The sequence below is a fragment of the Rhinichthys klamathensis genome, unplaced genomic scaffold, assembly GCF_029890125.1.
Source record: "Rhinichthys klamathensis goyatoka isolate OS25496 unplaced genomic scaffold, OSU_Roscu_1.1 h1tg000303l_1, whole genome shotgun sequence".
Lineage (NCBI taxonomy): Eukaryota > Metazoa > Chordata > Actinopteri > Cypriniformes > Leuciscidae > Rhinichthys > Rhinichthys klamathensis.
In genome coordinates, this window is record NW_026606822.1 from 1 (window position 1) to 18,133 (window position 18,133).

The following is an 18,133-nucleotide window of genomic DNA, read 5'->3' on the forward strand; positions in this document are numbered from 1 at the left end:
ATGATTGTACAGTAAAATCCATGGAATTATTTGACTGTATTAAAATAAATCAAATTCATAGATAAAAGATCAAATTAGCTAAAATATATATTTTTTAAAACACGCAAGAGTGCGGGATGTGTACAGCTTTAAATAATAAATGATGTCCATTAGAATTTATCAGAAATCTGTGCTTTTTCGAGACCTCGGCAGGTGCTGATTCTGTGCAGGCTTACCAGTGTTTACTGACTAATAGCCAATCACATCTTTGTGACACGTCTAAATCCTCCTAAAATTGTCAAATGTAACCCTACAGGCCCTTTGAGGACAGGCACCAGTTTTGAGGATGATCTGAGTCTGGGTGCAGAAGGTGAGTAGAAGCAACACAATAGCAACAGTAACTCAGGTATAATGACAGCTGGAAGTGTTTTTAACAATGTAAAAGAACACACACATCACCTTTAATGAGCAGCTCTCTTCTAAAAATGTCTGCTGAATGACTAATAGTTTCACATAAACTGAACTCTATATTGATAGAATTTATTTTGTTAGCAACCCTCGATTCATTATATTCCACAACATATTGGCTAACTGCTAATTAGAGGCAATTTTGTGGCAGACCCCTGTGCCGCCTCAATACATTTTGAATAATTGGGTTCTTTGTAATGTCAAACATCTTTCTTGAGTGACTTCATTGTACTCGTCAGAAAGGGTCTCAAGTCGGTCTGATGGCATTGACTATACACTGTACGAAGCAGCACTACATTTATGTTTTAGAGAGAACCTCCCCTCACTCTCCAGCACATCTTGTTTATTATAATGAGCCACTCTTACAAAATTTCTAGGCCTACATCCGGAAAGTAACACACTTGCACAAGGCCAGATACAGGAAGTAATGAATAAATGGTCTTTTGGGACAAGAGTGTGTTTAGTTTAAGCTACTACCAGAAGTTGAAGATTTTTGTCAGACTTCTGCTCACCAAGGCTGCATGTATTTGATAAAAAAATACTGTAAAAACCACTTTTACAATTTAATATTAATATTTAATTTGAAATATTTTAATATATTTTAAAATGTATGATGACAAAGCTGAATTTCCAGCATCATTACTCCAGTCTTCAGTGTCACACGATCCTTCAGAAATCATTGCAATATGCTGATTTGGTGCTCAAGAAATATTTCTTATTATTATCATCATCATCAATGTTGATTATTTTTGTGGAAACCATGATTCTTTGATAAATAGGAAGTACGAAAGAACTGCATTTATTTCAAATATAATTTTTACTGTCACTTTTGATCAATTTAATCCATCCTTACTGAACAGAAGTAATAATTTATTTAAAATATTCAGTATTAATTTCAGAAAAAAATGTGAACCCAAACATTTGAAGGGTATTGTACTTAGTACTTTTCTTTCCTTCACTTATACCTGCTATTATTTATTTCACAGCCAATGCATTATATGCTGCATCAGGTGCGCCACATTTTAGGTAAGAAACAGGTTGACTTTGCCGCACCATTGACTTACCACCTTCATTCTCTGGCTCATGGTTACTCATTTATGCTTCTAAATCCCTTCTTTCATTGTATTTACATTGATTATTTGTGTATCAACAGCACTCCTCAACAGAAGCTTAACCTGCCATTGTTCAACATGGGCCAGAGTGTCGCATCCAGTGCCTTCTCAAACGCTACCAGCAGGACTGCTTCCAGGTATGGGCATGGCTAAGGCAATCAATGGACCAAATAATACCTCATTTAGCTGGCATATTGGATGAAGGTTACCAGATTAGTGCCTGACAAGGAATAAGCTAAACAATTTCCTCCACTGTGTATTTTGCTTTCATGCTTAAGATTGATTTGTTCTTCTGATGAAGGAAAACTGTAAATGGTTTTGGAAAAACTAAATAAAGTGGTTGCAAATGCAGAGTGATGCATAATTAAGTAGTACATTTATAACCTGTATGTGGAATATGTGGCTCTTACTAATAAGAAGGCCAACCCTGAAACTGATTGTTTTTTTCACATTTTCTGAATAGTTCATTTCTCACATAAACAAAATTCCTTGGACTGACATAGAGTATTACACTCCTGTTTGTATCTGCATCATGAAATGGTGCAAATTATCCAGGAAATAAACATGCAAGGGATGAAGAATGTGTAGAACTTTGTGAATGGCAGGCACTGGAATTCTGTGGGCATAGATTCCGTGCATGTCCTGAGTTCTCTCACATACTTTTCAAAAAATATCTTTTGCTTTTCATGATGTCTGAAAAAATCCACCAGTGTGTCTGAGGTCCTCCAGATGCGTGCCGAAGATGCAGAAGAGACCCTTTTCCAGCTGGGTTTCGGTTGCGAGGAACCACAGGTGACTGCCCGCATCCCAGTCCGCTTCTTTAACTTTCCGTCCCAGCTCAGAGGCATCAATTTCCGCCTGTTCCTTGAATCCCAACTCACCAGGATACGCCAGGAAGACCCTTGTCTTTCATTAGCAAGTAAGGAATCACAGAGTTACAGAATGTTTCCTTCTAAATCTTTAGAGACATTGTCACATCCGCTCATCTTGTTTTGGCACAGGTCGTTTCCGACAAGTAGAGGCATTGACGGCAATGGCAAATGCTTTCTATTCGCTGTACTCCCACGTGTCCCGAACGCCACTTCAGAAGCTTGCGCCACCCCAGTTAACCTTCAGCTCCCCAATCGTGGAGAGGACCATGTCTCGAACCAGTGTCCGCAGTGAACCGCGCTCTCCTGTTGAAAGACTAAAAGACACTATCTCCAAGATGTGCTTGTACACGGGATCCCGTGGCTCGGACTCCACGTCACCAAGCAATTCACCTCGTAAGCGTAAATATAGTCTGTCAGGTGTAATTGAGAAGAGTGCAGAAAATGATGATGCTAATGACCAAGATTTATGCCTTCAAATGGAAGTAGATGATTTGGAACAAGACTTGGACTGGTTTGGAGAGAGCAAGACAGAACTTGAGGAGAAGACATACGAGGAAAACACTGAAAGGACTGATTATTTTGAGCCTATACCTTGTCATCCACTATCTGAGACGACAAATGAAAACATACACAACCTCAGGCATACATTAGCAGAGTGTCCACCTTGCCAGGAGCCAAGAACAGACATGGAGTCCAAAGGTGGTTCCCTGCCTTCTCTTCGTTTGAAAAGATCCGACGTTACCGTGAAACCTGTTCCTATCATTAGTCATGATATCATATGTCCTCAGGTTGTTGAATGTGTCAATCAGGCACCTTACCGCTGCTTACAGACAGATAGTATGGATGCCAAAGACTCACCTTTTGCACACCACACGACAAATAAACCTTCTGTAAGACAATCTAACGCAATGAATTTACACAAGTCGTTATGTCAGATTACAGTCACTGGATGGGAGGACGACACAACCCTCCCCAACAGAGACACACAGGAGCAGTGTTCATCCAACATCAAGAGGTACCTAAGCCCAGTAAAACCACTAAACCTGAGCAAACAAGGCAACTCCTTTGAACTGGAAGAGGTACGATATCTCCTATCATTTTAATGCATTTTTATGGCAAGAGCAAAAGCTTGCCCACACGAGTTCTCCCATAAGACGTCATTAACAGAATATTACTCAACTCCTTATTGCCGAATCCACCTACAAACTTCCTCTTCGTGTTCCTCCCTTGCATAGAGATTATAATGCGGCTTGTTGCTATTTTTAATGCTGCAAGCTTTTGTACCATTACTTTTTACACTTTTACTGTTGCTCTTACTTCAGGTCAGGAATTTAAAAACCATAAAGAACACCTTAGCAAGATTTTAGTAATGGAAAACAGCACTGACATTATCCTCTGACAATGGAAACATCTAGTTTTCTATACTGTTGTGGTGTTATCATTAAGTATAGTGTTTCAATTCAGGTTCACAGTGCAGAGGAAGAGGAAGCCACTTCATCAGAATTCTGCTCCACAGTCACATTGTCTGTGTCGGCACAGCATTCCAAATGTAAGTAACATGACTAGTCTTTACCATGATTAGAATATGTGAGGCAAATTTTAGCCACTAGTTTGACTAATTTTTTTTTTTCAGTTAAGTAAAACCAAGTCAACGGAATATCTGTTTATCAGCCATGCAGTGTTATCACCAAAATAAGCAAAATCACCCTTACAAGTTCACAGAAAGCAGCATGTGTTGATGTGGTGAGAAAGGGAGGTTGTGCTGACTTGTTAAAAACACATTGCAGTAAAATGCAAGAATTTGGTCCAGCTTATCTTGTCTGCCTTATCGCTAAACCATTTCATGGGGAAACAACCTAACAGGAAGTCGCAAGAAAATCTGCAAACTATCGTTTTTGTTCACAGAAACAGTTGAAAAAGAATTCTTGACTGCCTAAATTCATCAGTTTTCTTACAAATTTATAATTTCTCTTTCCCAGCGTCGCCTCTGCGAGGGGACAGTTTTCAGTCAGACAGCAGTGGATATGCTGAAGAGGATGTGCACCATTCCCTCTTTACCCCAGAGAAAACATAACATCAAAACTTAGGCTAACGAAGAAGCACAAAGTGTGTCTACTAATACCTTTTAAGTCGACATGAAATGGTGTTTGCAAACACATTTTTTTCTAAGTGGTTTTATCCATCAGGAATTTATTGGATTGACTTTTTCATTGGAATATCCTGTACAGATGAACCATGAACAATAAGACCAGTGGCCGGTTGCATAAATAGCTTGTTTTCATATGACGTCACGCCACTGCGTTGCCATGGCGCGAAATGCAAATGGAGGGCAGGAAGTGATTTGCTGTATTTAGAAAGCACTATAACAAACTCAAAATGCCTATGTTTTGCGTCGTTTATGGTTACTTAAATCGATCAAACCACGAGGAGTTTTTATCGTGTACCAAAAGTTGTTGTTCATAAAGGGGGAAAATTAAAGAAATTGACCGAAAAACTCTGGAAAAACGGCTTGCAAACCTACGTCTGCGGTCGGGAGGAGCCGAATGGGAAAATGCCCGTTTGTGCAGTGATCACTTCGTCAATGGTGAGTTAATACAACTTAAGTGGCTATGTTTGTGTAACGTGTAACATTTACGAACTTTGTAAAGTCAAAGTATGTCTGTAAGACGAGGTAGTTGCTGATATCTACCGCCTCGATGGCAGGAAAATCTTTCAATTCAGTTGAAAATCGCACCTCTTCATAACGTAAGGATCACGTCCAACATATGTTTGATTTTTTGTTTACATCTTTCTCTTGTAATAGCGTGTAAAGTAGTACAGTACGGACTTTCCTCCATCTCGTCCATTGCGCTCTTCACTCCCCTGCCCTCCATCTGAATTCCGCGCGTCATCATAATCACGTGACTGAAACCCAGCTATTGCTAGACTAATCTTACAAGTTAGTCATCTCTTTTTTCTTTAAAGGGATAGTACACCCAAAAATTAAACTTCTGTCATTAATTACTCACCCACGTCGTTCCATCATCAGAACCAAGCGGCAACCTCCCCGTCTCTCTCTTGAAACCAATACGGAAGTGAATTAAACTGCAATTCATCGACTGGCCGCTTGAGGCTGACAGCAAAAGGGAGTCAAATCTGTATCTCCCCATGTTAAAATGCCCAACTTCACAGCAGAAAAAAATATGTTTACAGCCTGGTGGCAAATAGTTGTTTTGGTCTATATAGCTAATTTTGCCCTTCATGACGACTGTGAGGGGGGTGAATTTTTTTTACAACTCATCCGTTTAAATTATATTAAGCCTTAAAGTTCTGCATAATTTAGGGCGTGGCCACTTGATTGACAGGTGGATTGCCGCTGCTGTCACTGCTAGTCGTTTGTCTGCTGTCTGTTAGGGCCGTTACATAGTCAACGCGAGCAAGCAACGCGAGCGACGCGAGCTACACGCTCCTTTTCATAGTACACAAGCAGACGCAAGCGCGTCACCGGCGATGCGTGGAATGCAATACACCGATCGCGCAACAGGGGGTAGTAGAGTCTAGAGTCGGGTCACGTGATATTCAGATCAAAATGGCAACTGAAGAGGAGTGCATATTGCTGATTTTACATCGGCGGCAATAAAACAAGCTCACATAACTTTTCCTCTTCGCCCGCATAGACAGTATAAGAAGTGGACAGAGTCATCTCATTGGAACTCAGTTGAGACAGTTGAAGCCCATTTTTAGCGATTTTTGAGCATTTCCGTTCCTGACGCGCAGACTCAAACCGACTCAAACTAAGCTTGATGACGTGAGCAACCTGTCTGACAGACGTTAATCTTCTAGTAGCTGTGCATGAAAGTTGCCGACGTTAATCTTGCAGAGACGGGGAACTTGAGCAAAGAGTTATTTGGCGTGAGTGAGCAGGAGTAAGTATTCCGTTGCTTTTATGGACTCATTATCTACGGGCTTCTCCCTTGACGGGACGTCCCCCCGATTGCCTGCGAGCTTCTCCTCCTGTCTGTACGGTCATTTCTGTACAGTGCGACAGAGAGTCGAGTGGTTATGACGCAATCGTTAGCCTATTTTTACTAAATCGGTTTCTACGGGGCCATAATGTAACATTGAAGGTAATGGAGCCCTTTATACATTGTCGTGTTTCTTTAGAAATAAATAATGCACAAATGGAGTCTTTAAACGCCTCAGATGTAAAGTTATTCGCTGTCAAAGTGACGCCAAAATGAATGGGAGTCAATGGAAATGCTAACGCAAGTGAAGTTCTGCTACAACATGGCGGCACCCGGCCGGCTTCAACTTCCGGTCGATGGATTACCCCCTTGTTCGCCCGCCATTGTATTCAAATCTTCTTCTTCTGTAAACATAATAATATACCTTTTTATGTACATTACTTGCAATGTCGCCCCCACCGACAACGCATAGTATTGCGTGCATCGGCACGTCGCGTATCAAAAACTAGGATGACACATTTGGCTACGCATCGACGCATAATGGCGGCCGAAGCGTAGCGATGTGTAGCCTTGCGCACGCGTATGCGTACCGATGCGTTGACTATGTAAGGGCCCTTAGCGTCACCCTCAGCTGTGTTTGTGCTTTTTTCGGGTTTATTTCATACAATTTAATACACGTATTATACCTTCGCCCATGCACGCCGTTGGATTCCGTCGTCGAGTATGGATAGAACAACCGGCGCTGTATTTCCAGTTGTTTCCCTCGCATGCACTAATGGATGTCTGACAATTTCATTGCTTTTTGGAGTTTATATTCAAAAACGTCTGTAGATATAGAGACCACACTCGTTATGCGGATATGCTTATTTAACTTTTTAGTGTAAAATAAAAAGTACCGTCAGATGAAGTCCTGCTCGTGTCAGTGCTTTCTCTCCGTCCATGCAATAGATGCACACACTTAAATGAGCGCGGTTTTTTAGTTCATTTACTTGAACTTCTGAGGTAATATCTTTGGTTTAACCCATCTGAGAATTTGAGAGGCGGCCAAAATCAGATTTTAAAATGGACTGAATAAAGCTCTTTACGAACTTGACGTGCGAGCTGACTGACATGTACGCGCACGAATCACTGTCACACGCACAAGCTCAGAGCAATATTTTAAGTTACTGTCTGCATGATAATACATTTTTAACGCATCACGATACACATAGTTGACTTCTTGTATGCTGTGAGAAATGTGTGTGATCTGTGTTATGTACTGTTTTATACATGCGCTGCTCTTAACTAATTGGCCCTTGTCGGATTAATAAAGTTGATAAAAAAGTAAAATAGTCTCACTTTTAGTTACGTCTTTTAACTATTGTAGTATTTCGAAGGGCAAAAACATTAACTTTAACTATTGGCTTTACTTATTCAAACAGCTGTCACTTTAGCGCGAGGCCAGTAGCATATAGCATTAGCACCTCAGCTCCACCCACGTTCCGCCTCTTTGCCCATTTTATTTTATCCGGGAGTGACGAGAGGTGACGCGCTGCCAAGATGGCGACGGTCGGCGACTCCCACTTTAGGCTTCAAAAACGATCTTCAGAAACCTACGGGTGACGTCACGGATACTACGTCCATATTTTTTTACAGTCTATGATCAGAACACAAAATATCTTCTTTTGTGTTCAGCAGAAGAAAGAAATTCATACAGGTTTGGAACAACTTGAGGGCGAGTAAATTATGACAGAATTTTCATTTTTGGGTGAACTGTTCCTTTAAGCTTCTGAAATTGAAAAAAAAAAAAAAATTAGATTGGTCTCATTTGAATCTGAAAAATGTTAGATTATTAACTGCTTGTATCATAATAGTTCTTAAGACATGCAACTGGCCCCTGGAGCATGCATTAATGTTGCTTTCATGTTGACTTTAACGTGTTTACCAACAGGCAGCATACAGTGATGCATATTAACTTCTGGTTTTTAACTAGCTTTATTTGTGTTATGCTTTTCACTCTGTGCACTTTTTGGTCTTATTCTTGACATGAGTGAGCGGCAGTACATGTTGCTTTTATTTGTAATTACTCAATAGTAATAAATAATTTATTTGAATTATGGAGTTATGGTTGGCTGGTGTGTTATCAGACAAGTTCCTTAACTAGTTGAGGATGACCCAGAACCCCCCCAAAAAGTTACTGATTTGAATACTAACATTTTGAAACTCACTTTACCCAAATTTTTTCAAAACAGCTGTCATTGAAGCCAAGTCCTGAAACTCTACACAAGTATGTGAACACAAAACAAGCGGTTTCAGTTTGTAGCAGCATGTCTAATCAAATGGTGTAATAGCATGAACATTCTTCTTCAGATTAACTTCTGACATTGCAGACATTGAAAGTCATCTCTACTGCGCCCTTGTGGTGCAATATAGCATGTTAAGTAATTACAACAGGTACACACTTTCTATTAATATACCGTTGTCTAGGGTTAATTGATTTTGCTAAATGACAAAATCCCACAATCATTACAAAAGATAATGTCAATTTCAAGTTTATTGTTCAAGATAAAATATCCAATAGATTACAGATTAACCAATTTGTTACAAATTACATATGTTGTCACAGTACTACTGTTGGTCATCAATTTTATTATTCTGAATATGAAAATTACAGTTACTCTCAAATACAGAGTTCAATCTTTGCCAGTCCAAATGTAATGATGAAGCCTGGGAGGCAGAAACTATTACACCGAGGTAGATATTAACCACAAACTGTCAGGCTCATATATATCTTCAATGGCTGAGAGAAAAAGACTACTTTACAAATATATTCTACAAGACAAAATAAATGTTAAGGAATAACTTCTATTACTAAAAAAAATTATGAAATTAAAATATACAAAAGTCACATATTTACAAAGTAAAAAAAAAAAAAGTCATGCCGTCTATTTTAGTTTAATCAATTCATCAAGTTCATACAGTATCTATGCCATAATTTAAATGAAAAAAGAAAATCAGAGGGAAAGTTAAAAGTTGAAGACTTCTGGGCAAATTATTTGTGTAGAAATTGTCCTCAGGTTTCACATGAATAGTGTACCCAGTCTTTGTTTGGAGGCACTGTGGAGCGAGGGTAGACTTTGTGTCATATTCAAGGAGAAAATGATGCAATCAGTACGTCCTCCAACTGGGACTCAACAGACCATTATGTTTTGCAGACCATTGTAGTGCATCTACTGTGTCAAACAAACAAGCCCGTCACAGAACTGGTGGTAGAAGAGTAAAACTTCAATTCACCTGACTTTCCTATTTTACCCTGGGAAACAAAAAGAAGGGGAAAAAAAAAAAGTTACAGGTGAGCAGTTGCTCTGGCTTATTTCCCCCCTGCCATGATCTTGAGGTACTGAAGGGCATTGTGGGCAGCGCTGGCACGTGCCGCATCCAGGCTGGGGGCAAATCCGTGGCAGACGGTAATCGGCTGTGTGGACAACTCCACCAGACACTGGTAAAGGCCGCTCAAACTGCGCTCCTCTGAGTGAACAAATAAGATTACATTTCTAAAAGACATCCATCTTCAGAATCTGAGCAAGCACTAAGGCTGGCTCTCGTTTTGCTTATTCACATGAGCAAAGTTAGTTAGTGGTTTCAGTATCTCATTAAAGCACCCTTGTATCTCACCTATGTCCAGGTAGCTGACATCAAAGCGTTGTTCCTCAGAAAGTTCATGAAGGAGAGAACAGAAATTGGAGTCATTGGTGTCGGGCTGGCCGAGAGGATGGCAGCGCAACTGTAGGATTTTCTCTCCAGCCGAGTTCCGCAGAGAGTCCCACGTGCAGCCCAGACCTTTACACTTCCCTCCCTCAAGTCTGCCGCCCATTTGCTGTTGAAAGAAGATGAATTTTTAAACCGGCAAATTCTTGAAACCACACTGAAATCGAGACTACAGCGTAATACCCATTACTAAATAATGCCCGTCTTACCGAATTGAAGGTGTCTTCTTCGGCTTCGGCCTCATGGCTGCTACGCATGTCCACTGGTACATCATGGATACGAGAGAGCATCTTTGCCGCTGCATTTCTTTTAGCAAGCTTTTTTGATGTGCCACTACCTTCAAAACAATGTCAAATTAAGAAGACAGTTTTGACAAAGAAACATTTAATCCTTTGAATGGGTTGCATATTTAGAAATAACGACTATAGACAAAAAAAAAAGTAATACGTACCTATCTCAACAAATCTCTCCACCCTGCAGGTCATTGTAAATTCTTTCCGGTGCGCAGGTCCAGATTCTTGTGTGACTGTGTACTCAGGTAAACGCCAGCCTTTCTGCACTACTAGTTCCTGTGGAAATTGCATTGCATTTTATTTTGCATTATTTTTTATGGCTGATTATCAACATGTATGCTTATATATATATTTAAATAAATAAACTGGAGGTAAGCCCTGACATTATCTCCTTCCAATATTGGCCTAAAGTGGTTGACGCTAATAATTAAACACGAATATCAGTCAATATATTATGCATGCTTAATTGCTACATCAAAAAGCATCACACACAGACCTCTTTCCTTTGACTTGTAATCTATGAAGTACAAAGCACATACACAATACGGTAGTTCAGTGAAGGCAAAGGATCTTGATCGCTCACCTGCAAAGCTCCAACTGGATTGCACTCAGCTTGTTGTGATGAATTGGATGATTTCATCTCTGACTGAGAGCTAAAACACGATGTAAAGAGAGAAACCTCTGTTAATGTTGTTGTTTTTTAGAGTATGCCAACTTATTTCTGTACTTCATGTAATGCATTTTCTGTTCAAATGGACTCCAAGCACAGAATCATATCTTTACCATTCTCCCTCCATATCAATTCCGACAAACCCTTCTCCCTCCATCCCATTTCCTTCGATCCCTCCCAGCATTCCTCCTTTCAGCATTTTCAGGGCAGCTTCGGCAGCTTTGTGCTTGGCAGCTTTCTTGCTGGGTCCCTGGCCGGTGCAGCTGATGTCGCCCACAGACACACGGAAGGTGAAGTTGGGCTGGTGGGCCTGACCCTCAGCCTTAAGCAGGTCGTACACTGGAGTCTTGCCTATCCGCGTTCCATATTCCTGCAGCAGACTGATGGGCGTCTTCCCGGGGTTCGCAGCCAGCATTTGCTCAATACTGTGAACGGAGGAACATAAAAACACATGGAGAAGGATGCTACAGTATCAGACTCTAAATGTGTTGGTTTTTCAGGTAAGACTACTTCTGTCAGTTACACAAAACTAGGTATGCATTGCTACCCTGTGTTAAACAATAACAGTGCAAGCTTAAGTAAAAGTCATTTATCAAAATAAGATGCCAGAGATTCAGGGTCGTACATTACATGGTTAGTTCACCCAAAAATGAAAATTATCATATAATTTACTCACCTTCAAGCCATCCTAGGTGTATCATGTGTCGGGTCAGATATCACTCTTCGGCTGGAACTACACTTGAATATGGCTGTTACCGGAAGCCAGTGATTATAGTTGTAAAGTTATAAATATGGATATTTTTCTTACAAAATTGCATCACTTCGCTTCAGAAGGCCTTTATTACCCCCTGGAGCCGTATGGATTATTTTTAGGATGATGCGCTTTTTGAAACTTCAAAAACTCAGGCTCCACTCCAATTATAAAGCTTGGAAGAGCCAGGATATTTTTTAATATAACTCCGATTGTGTTTTTCTGAAAGAAGAAAGTCAAATACACCTATGATGGTTTGAGGGTGGGTAAATAATGGGATTTTTTTTTTTATGGGGGGGGGGGGGGGGGTGAGCTAACCCTTTAAGAGTCGAGGTCGAGGAATCGATTCTTTTGGAGTCGACTCCCCATCACTAGTGGCGTGTGTCCTCAGTCGTTTTGTATGGTGCGTAGTTTTTCCTCTGTAACCATTTACAAAGTCAGCAGGTGTATGATGCCTGGTATTTTAAAATCGGTTCAGATTCGTTCAGAAGTCGTGCGGTGTATTCCAGTTTTTAGACAGTGATTCGAAGGATCGATTTAGGTAATTCGAATGTTCTAACGTTACATTTAAAGTGTGTTGAAAGGCAGGAAACACGGGTTCTGTTTGTCTTGCCATTAAAAAATGTATTACAAAATAATAAAAAACAAATCTGTTTGTCGTGGTCATTTCTGAGCTAAAAGCCGGTGAGTGGTTCATTTTACCTGGTATACCCAGAGTTTCTCTTGCCGTTATCCGGGCTTTTCTCGTCGTTCATTCCCCAATAACAGATAGAGAGCTGACTTGCTTCGGACTGCAGAAACCCCCCGAGGTGACTGTAAGCCCCCTGGTATCATTAATAAGTTTCTGTGCGGGGAAGACTGAGGCACGAGGAGACAGTGAACCCCTCTCTCTCACACCTTCCCGCATTACACATTACAAGCAAACTGAATTATGAAGCGGACAACAAGGGCGGCCATTGTTTTTTCATAATAAAAGTCTCGACATTGACGGATGCCACGAAGCCTGTCAAAACCGTATCCGGGTCACATTTCACAAAGGATAAAGAAAATAAATCATTCCATGAAGTATTTTTTTAGCGTCATTAAGATAATTTAAAATGAATGTTATGAGAATCTTATTTGAAGATAATCAGAATATGGTCCACTTCACTCACTGGCTGTAACTTCAATAAAACACATTTTAAAAATCAAGTTTCTAACCTGAGGAAATTTGCCTTCAAAGTCTGCCTTCCCATAATACTGTAGTGTTTTAGGTATACACGTGCATTGCAAAAATAATGTATTTGCTATATTAAATGCATATATTAGAAGCAGACTTGTTTATTGCTATTGCTTCTTAGACCCAAATATATTCCAATATACAAAAAAGCATTATTTGAAGGATTAGATCACTGTAATGTTGTCACAGCTGTTGTTGCTAAACTCCTAATTTGTTTTTATTCATATTTAAAGTGTTAAGGCATAATATGCATAGCCTACCTTTTCAGTAGCTATTATTCTTAAATCTTAGTCTATTCTCATTTATCACTTCTATTCCTGTTCAACTGTAGGCTAGATAATCAAAATCTTTCATTTCATTTCAGTTTCAACATGAATTGTGGTTTGCTTAAGGGCACAATCCATCTCATCTTTCAAGTATTTGATGAGCTTAAATCAGCACTATAGTTACAAATGGGACACACATGTCCCCAGTGCCCAGATCAGCGGCACATTCCTGAACCCCTGACCTAAGAGCTGCAAATAAACACACACACAGCACGTGTCCCATTTCAACTGACAACTAAACACCAGAAGAGAGGTAGGGAAATGGAAATAGTAAAAAACATAAAAAGCAGTTTTATTTAAGTGACACTCCTGAGGTTAGTGAGCTGGCAAACCACTGTATGAAATGCAATTCTTTAAATGTGTAACCTAGTAAAACAATATCAACCGTATCTACATTTTCAGTGTAAACGGAACAATTCAAGATATCACTAGAAAACCAAATCCATCACTGGATATGAAAAATCGCTGCTAGGTTCAAAGTTCACTTTTGAGTACAAAGTAAGACTGAGGAACATTTCAACAAATGTGAAGTATCATGTTTCACGTAATTCAGTGGGGAATAGGGATCATTTAAAGTCCTCAGAAAAAGTCTTTAATTTTGAATCGTTATCTTAGTAACTTTCATTGGCTGAAATGTCTTTTTCATCTAGTTCTTCCTCAGCAGGTTCTTCTTCCTCCTCAGAGTCTGGCACATCTTCTTCCAAGTCTTTCTGATTCACAATTTCATCAAGTGGCTCCTGTGGTGTCTCCTCCTGACTGATATCTTCATCTGCATGATCTTGTGAGAAGTTCTCCACAGCCTCGGCCACACTTGCCTTAATTTCCATCTCCTCCGTGGAAGTTGGGTCTTCCTCGGAAGGAATGCTTTCTGTTTGCTCCATGACAGTTTCTTCTTCTTGGATTGGAATCTCCTCAGTTATTTCATCCGTCTCAGTTAGTGCTTGCTCCTCAAAAGCATCTCCATCCTTGATCTGAACTTCCTCGTGTTTCGCACTCTCCTCAGTTACTACTTGCTTCTCAATAACTTCTTCTTCCCCCAGGACTTGAACCTCCTCCTCTGGTTCCTCCTCGTCAGATACCCGCAGTTCCTCAGATATTTCATCCTGTTGAGTTACTGCTTCCTCCTCAACTTCTTCCTTGTGGAATGGAACCTCATCAGCTTGTTCATCCTCTTCGGTTACTACTTGCTCCTCAGATGCATCTTTTTTTACTTGATCTTCCTCAGGAATTTTCTTCACATCGGCATGCTCTTCAGCAGGTTCTTCTCTGTGGACCTGAACATCCTCAGCTGGCACTTTCTCCTCAGGTACCAATTGCTCGCCTTCTTCAACATGAACCTCGTCGGTTACGGTTTCCTCCTCAGTAACGGTTTGATCCTTTTGATCCTTGATTGGAACTTCCTCCTGAGTTGCTGCTTGCTCCACTTGCTGGGTTTCTACTGGAATATTTTCCTCTGAACTTGGCTGCTGGCTTTCAGATACCACCTGAAATACATAAAGAACATTGTGCCAAATGCCCAAATAATCACATATGGAGAAAACGAAACCTTAAGTACTATACCTGATTCTGGACGATATCAAGCTGGGAAGCAAGGTGAGAGTGAAGGCTGTGAGTACTCTTCTGATGGTCCTCCAGATTCCTACGGACAGCCACAAGCTGCTCCTCAAGAGCTTGGGATCTTCTTGTCTGTTCCATCTCCAGCAGATCCCTGGTAGAGAGACCAAATAAAGATGAATTAGGAATAATCAATATCAGTAACAACACCAAACTGATAAGACCCAAAAATGCTTAAGAGAATTCCATTATATATGATCCCACAAAACACCTACTCACTTGATGTCCATCACCTCTTGTCTGTTCCTTTCAAGAGCCTTCTTGTTTCTAACAAAATATTCCTTCAAGCTTTTAAGTTCCATTCTTTGTTCCTCCAACTCAGATGTGAGACCCTCTACAGTAGACATCTGCTCGTCGAGACGTGATTTGGTGACCAAAACAGTGTCTGTGAGCCCAGAAATGGTAACAGCTACGTCAGTGTTAGCAGTGAGGATAGAACTAAGCCTCTGCTTCAGAGTTTCAATCTCTTCAGTCTTATTCTTGGCCACTGCATTCAATGCTGCAGTTGAAACAAACTCTTGCTGGAGTTCAGAAAGTCTGCCATTCATCTCAGACTGAAGAGACCAGACTTGGCTTTGAAGATCAGTAGATTGGATTTTTTCTGAGGTGGCCAGGGCGACGTCTGCCTTTTTTTGGGCCTGCGTGTAGGCCTCTTCCAGTGTTTGTAGACGCTCTTCAAAAACACCCACATCGGCGATCTAGATATATAGACAACATATTTGAAATTCAATGAAGTTCAATTATTCATCTGATTATTATGCAACATTTCATCCAATTAGCCATTTCTTGAGCCTAACCTAGCTGTCTGTTAGTGTTGGTTCAGTCCAGTGTTCTGTCAATCTACAATTGCAATTAGCATCTGAAAATTCATCAATCATACATTCAATCTACAGTGTTATAGTAATTCGATTATCATAAGGCCACTGTGAATAATTTAGGATATAAAAAATAAGGTGAATTTATAAGCTCAGATGCTCTGTTGCCAGCCAGTTACACTACTAATAATTTCATTCAGTTGATTTTCAAAAGGAAGGTATTATAAAAACAATGCTGGTGTTGATCTTTAGATGATTAGAGAGTTACCAAGGTTTTTAAAGAAATCTGTAATTAAAATGTATACTTTTAATTTGATTATAATTTGATTATAATTATGTTTTCCACAAAGCAGATATTGAGTGTAGTTGCTGTAAAACCACTGACATTTAAAATAGTGACATTTTCTTTAATTCAAATTCAATTAAGATAAAATGAATTTATTAATTTAAAGTGCTATTTGTGCTAATGATTTTATATTTTACTATAACATTATTTAGGCTAGATTTTTTTTTGAAAATGAGCACTTTAATCCATGATGGTGTACACCTTTTATAGGAAGCAGAGTTGACAAGACTTATTGCTTTATTAAAGAGAACTGACAGCATTTAGTACTGCAGTTATCGAATGGTCATCAGTGAAAGAAAAATTGCTTGACAATTGTTGATACATTAATACATTGCATTTCTGATCATTAATGCAGTGCTGACCACCTTTCAGATGGAGGAGTAATTTGCATGATTTTTTTATATCTTCACGTTTACATGTTGGTTTGAATTCCATTTGTATAAAGTCCTATAAACAAGCCAGCCTGGCAAAAGGAAACACGATCCTGCTCAGAACAGACTATTAATGGCCTGGGAGCCACATGACACAATTCAGCGAATGGAATATTCAAAGGGCACATGAGGCATGCATTGAGACTTGTTATTAAGTATTTTGTACAATCAAATTACAAATAATATAATATGTACACCATAATATATAAACTTGAGCAAGTAGGCTACTATGTAGTACAAAATGTTCCAATACGCACAAATTGTTTCCTGTGGGTAAAAGTAAGGAAACTTATTTCTTTCATTTCAAAGTTAATTTATATATATTAAAATAAAATAAAACACTTGTTAACTAACTGTAGAGTATCCCAAAATCAAATACCTGTGCATTACCCATCCCCAACTGCTGTTGGAACTTGGTTATCCTAAGTTGCATTGCATTGACTGTCTCTGTCAGACTGTCGATGGTTTGCTGTTGCTGAATGGAGAACCAGAGTGCCGATGATCCCCCGACAGCGAAAATAAAGATGACAATGGCAGGGACAGCATATTCTTTAAATCCCCTCTGTGGTGTTACAGATGGCTTCTCCAAGAGCAGCAAACTGTCGTCCTGTTTAATGGCACTTTTTCCTTTGCGCTTGGTCATCTTGGCTTCGCGGATGATCTGCACTGTAGACTGCAACACTCCCACTTACTCTGAGTTATTCAGTGATTTGAATAATATCTGGTACCGCTCTACCAGAGCTTAACGCTGTATTGGCCGACAACGACGGGGAACAATCAAAAGTGAACTTTTAAGCAAGAGGACTGTGAGTAGGGGGCGTTGCGCACTGGAGGCGGTCTCATTTTCATGGCGCTGTGCAGCAAGTAGCCTACCTACTGTATGTTTTTAGAGAAAATTACATAATTTCATCAAAAAGCTTAATTTATTTTGAATATTGCATCATTTTAATAAGAAAACAATCTATTTTATTAAGCGAAATCTGTTTTAATGTTATAGAGTATTATAAAAATGCATCATTATTTGTTTTTAAATATTTTTTAAAATAACAAAATCATTTTTTGAAAATGTTGTATTTTTAGATGGAGGCTTTAAATAAGCATTTAGGCCTATGGGTGCTATACTAATAATAGTTATGGTTACTAATCTGTAATCTATCCATCTATCCATCATCTATCCATCCATCCATCATCTATCCATCCATCCATCATCTATCCATCCATCCATCCATCCATCCATCCATCCATCCATCCATCCATCCATCTATCTATCTATCTATCTATCTATCTATCTATCTATCTATCTATCTATCTATCTATCTATCTATCTATCTATCTATCTATCTATCTATCTATCTATCTATCTATCTATCTATCTATCTATCTATCTATCTATCTATCTATCTATCTATCTATCTATCTATCTATCTATCTATCTATCTATCTATCTATCTATCTATCTATCTATCTATCTATCTATCTATCTATCTATCTATCTATCTATCTATCTATCTATCTATCTATCTATCTATCTATCTATCTATCTATC

At 39.4% G+C, this 18,133-nt stretch overlaps 3 protein-coding genes across 3 annotated transcripts; 1 reads left to right on the forward strand and 2 right to left on the reverse strand.

Moving 5' to 3' along the window:
* Window positions 1–240: 240 nt before the first annotated feature.
* On the forward strand, window positions 241–4,512 carry tespa1 (thymocyte expressed, positive selection associated 1). Its single transcript, XM_056270537.1, has 7 exons — window positions 241–349; window positions 1,434–1,473; window positions 1,601–1,696; window positions 2,270–2,478; window positions 2,561–3,510; window positions 3,896–3,980; window positions 4,411–4,512. Exons 3-7 carry the CDS (start codon window positions 1,638–1,640, stop codon window positions 4,503–4,505), a joined length of 1,398 nt encoding a protein of 465 aa, XP_056126512.1. The 5' UTR covers window positions 241–349; window positions 1,434–1,473; window positions 1,601–1,637; the 3' UTR covers window positions 4,506–4,512.
* A 4,773-nt stretch (window positions 4,513–9,285) lies between these two features.
* Window positions 9,286–12,766, reverse strand: tarbp2 (TAR (HIV) RNA binding protein 2). Its single transcript, XM_056270522.1, has 7 exons — window positions 12,539–12,766; window positions 11,199–11,510; window positions 10,999–11,068; window positions 10,574–10,691; window positions 10,332–10,459; window positions 10,030–10,231; window positions 9,286–9,882 (listed from the first exon to the last, which is right to left on the reverse strand). The coding sequence occupies exons 1-7, from the start codon at window positions 12,589–12,591 to the stop codon at window positions 9,725–9,727; spliced, it is 1,041 nt and encodes a 346-aa protein (XP_056126497.1). The 5' UTR covers window positions 12,592–12,766; the 3' UTR covers window positions 9,286–9,724.
* An 883-nt stretch (window positions 12,767–13,649) lies between these two features.
* Window positions 13,650–17,374, reverse strand: zgc:66479 (uncharacterized protein LOC327541 homolog). The gene is made up of 4 exons (XM_056270546.1): window positions 16,967–17,374; window positions 15,215–15,693; window positions 14,942–15,089; window positions 13,650–14,865 (listed from the first exon to the last, which is right to left on the reverse strand). The coding sequence occupies exons 1-4, from the start codon at window positions 17,228–17,230 to the stop codon at window positions 13,993–13,995; spliced, it is 1,764 nt and encodes a 587-aa protein (XP_056126521.1). The 5' UTR covers window positions 17,231–17,374; the 3' UTR covers window positions 13,650–13,992.
* Between the last annotated feature and the right edge of the window lie 759 nt (window positions 17,375–18,133).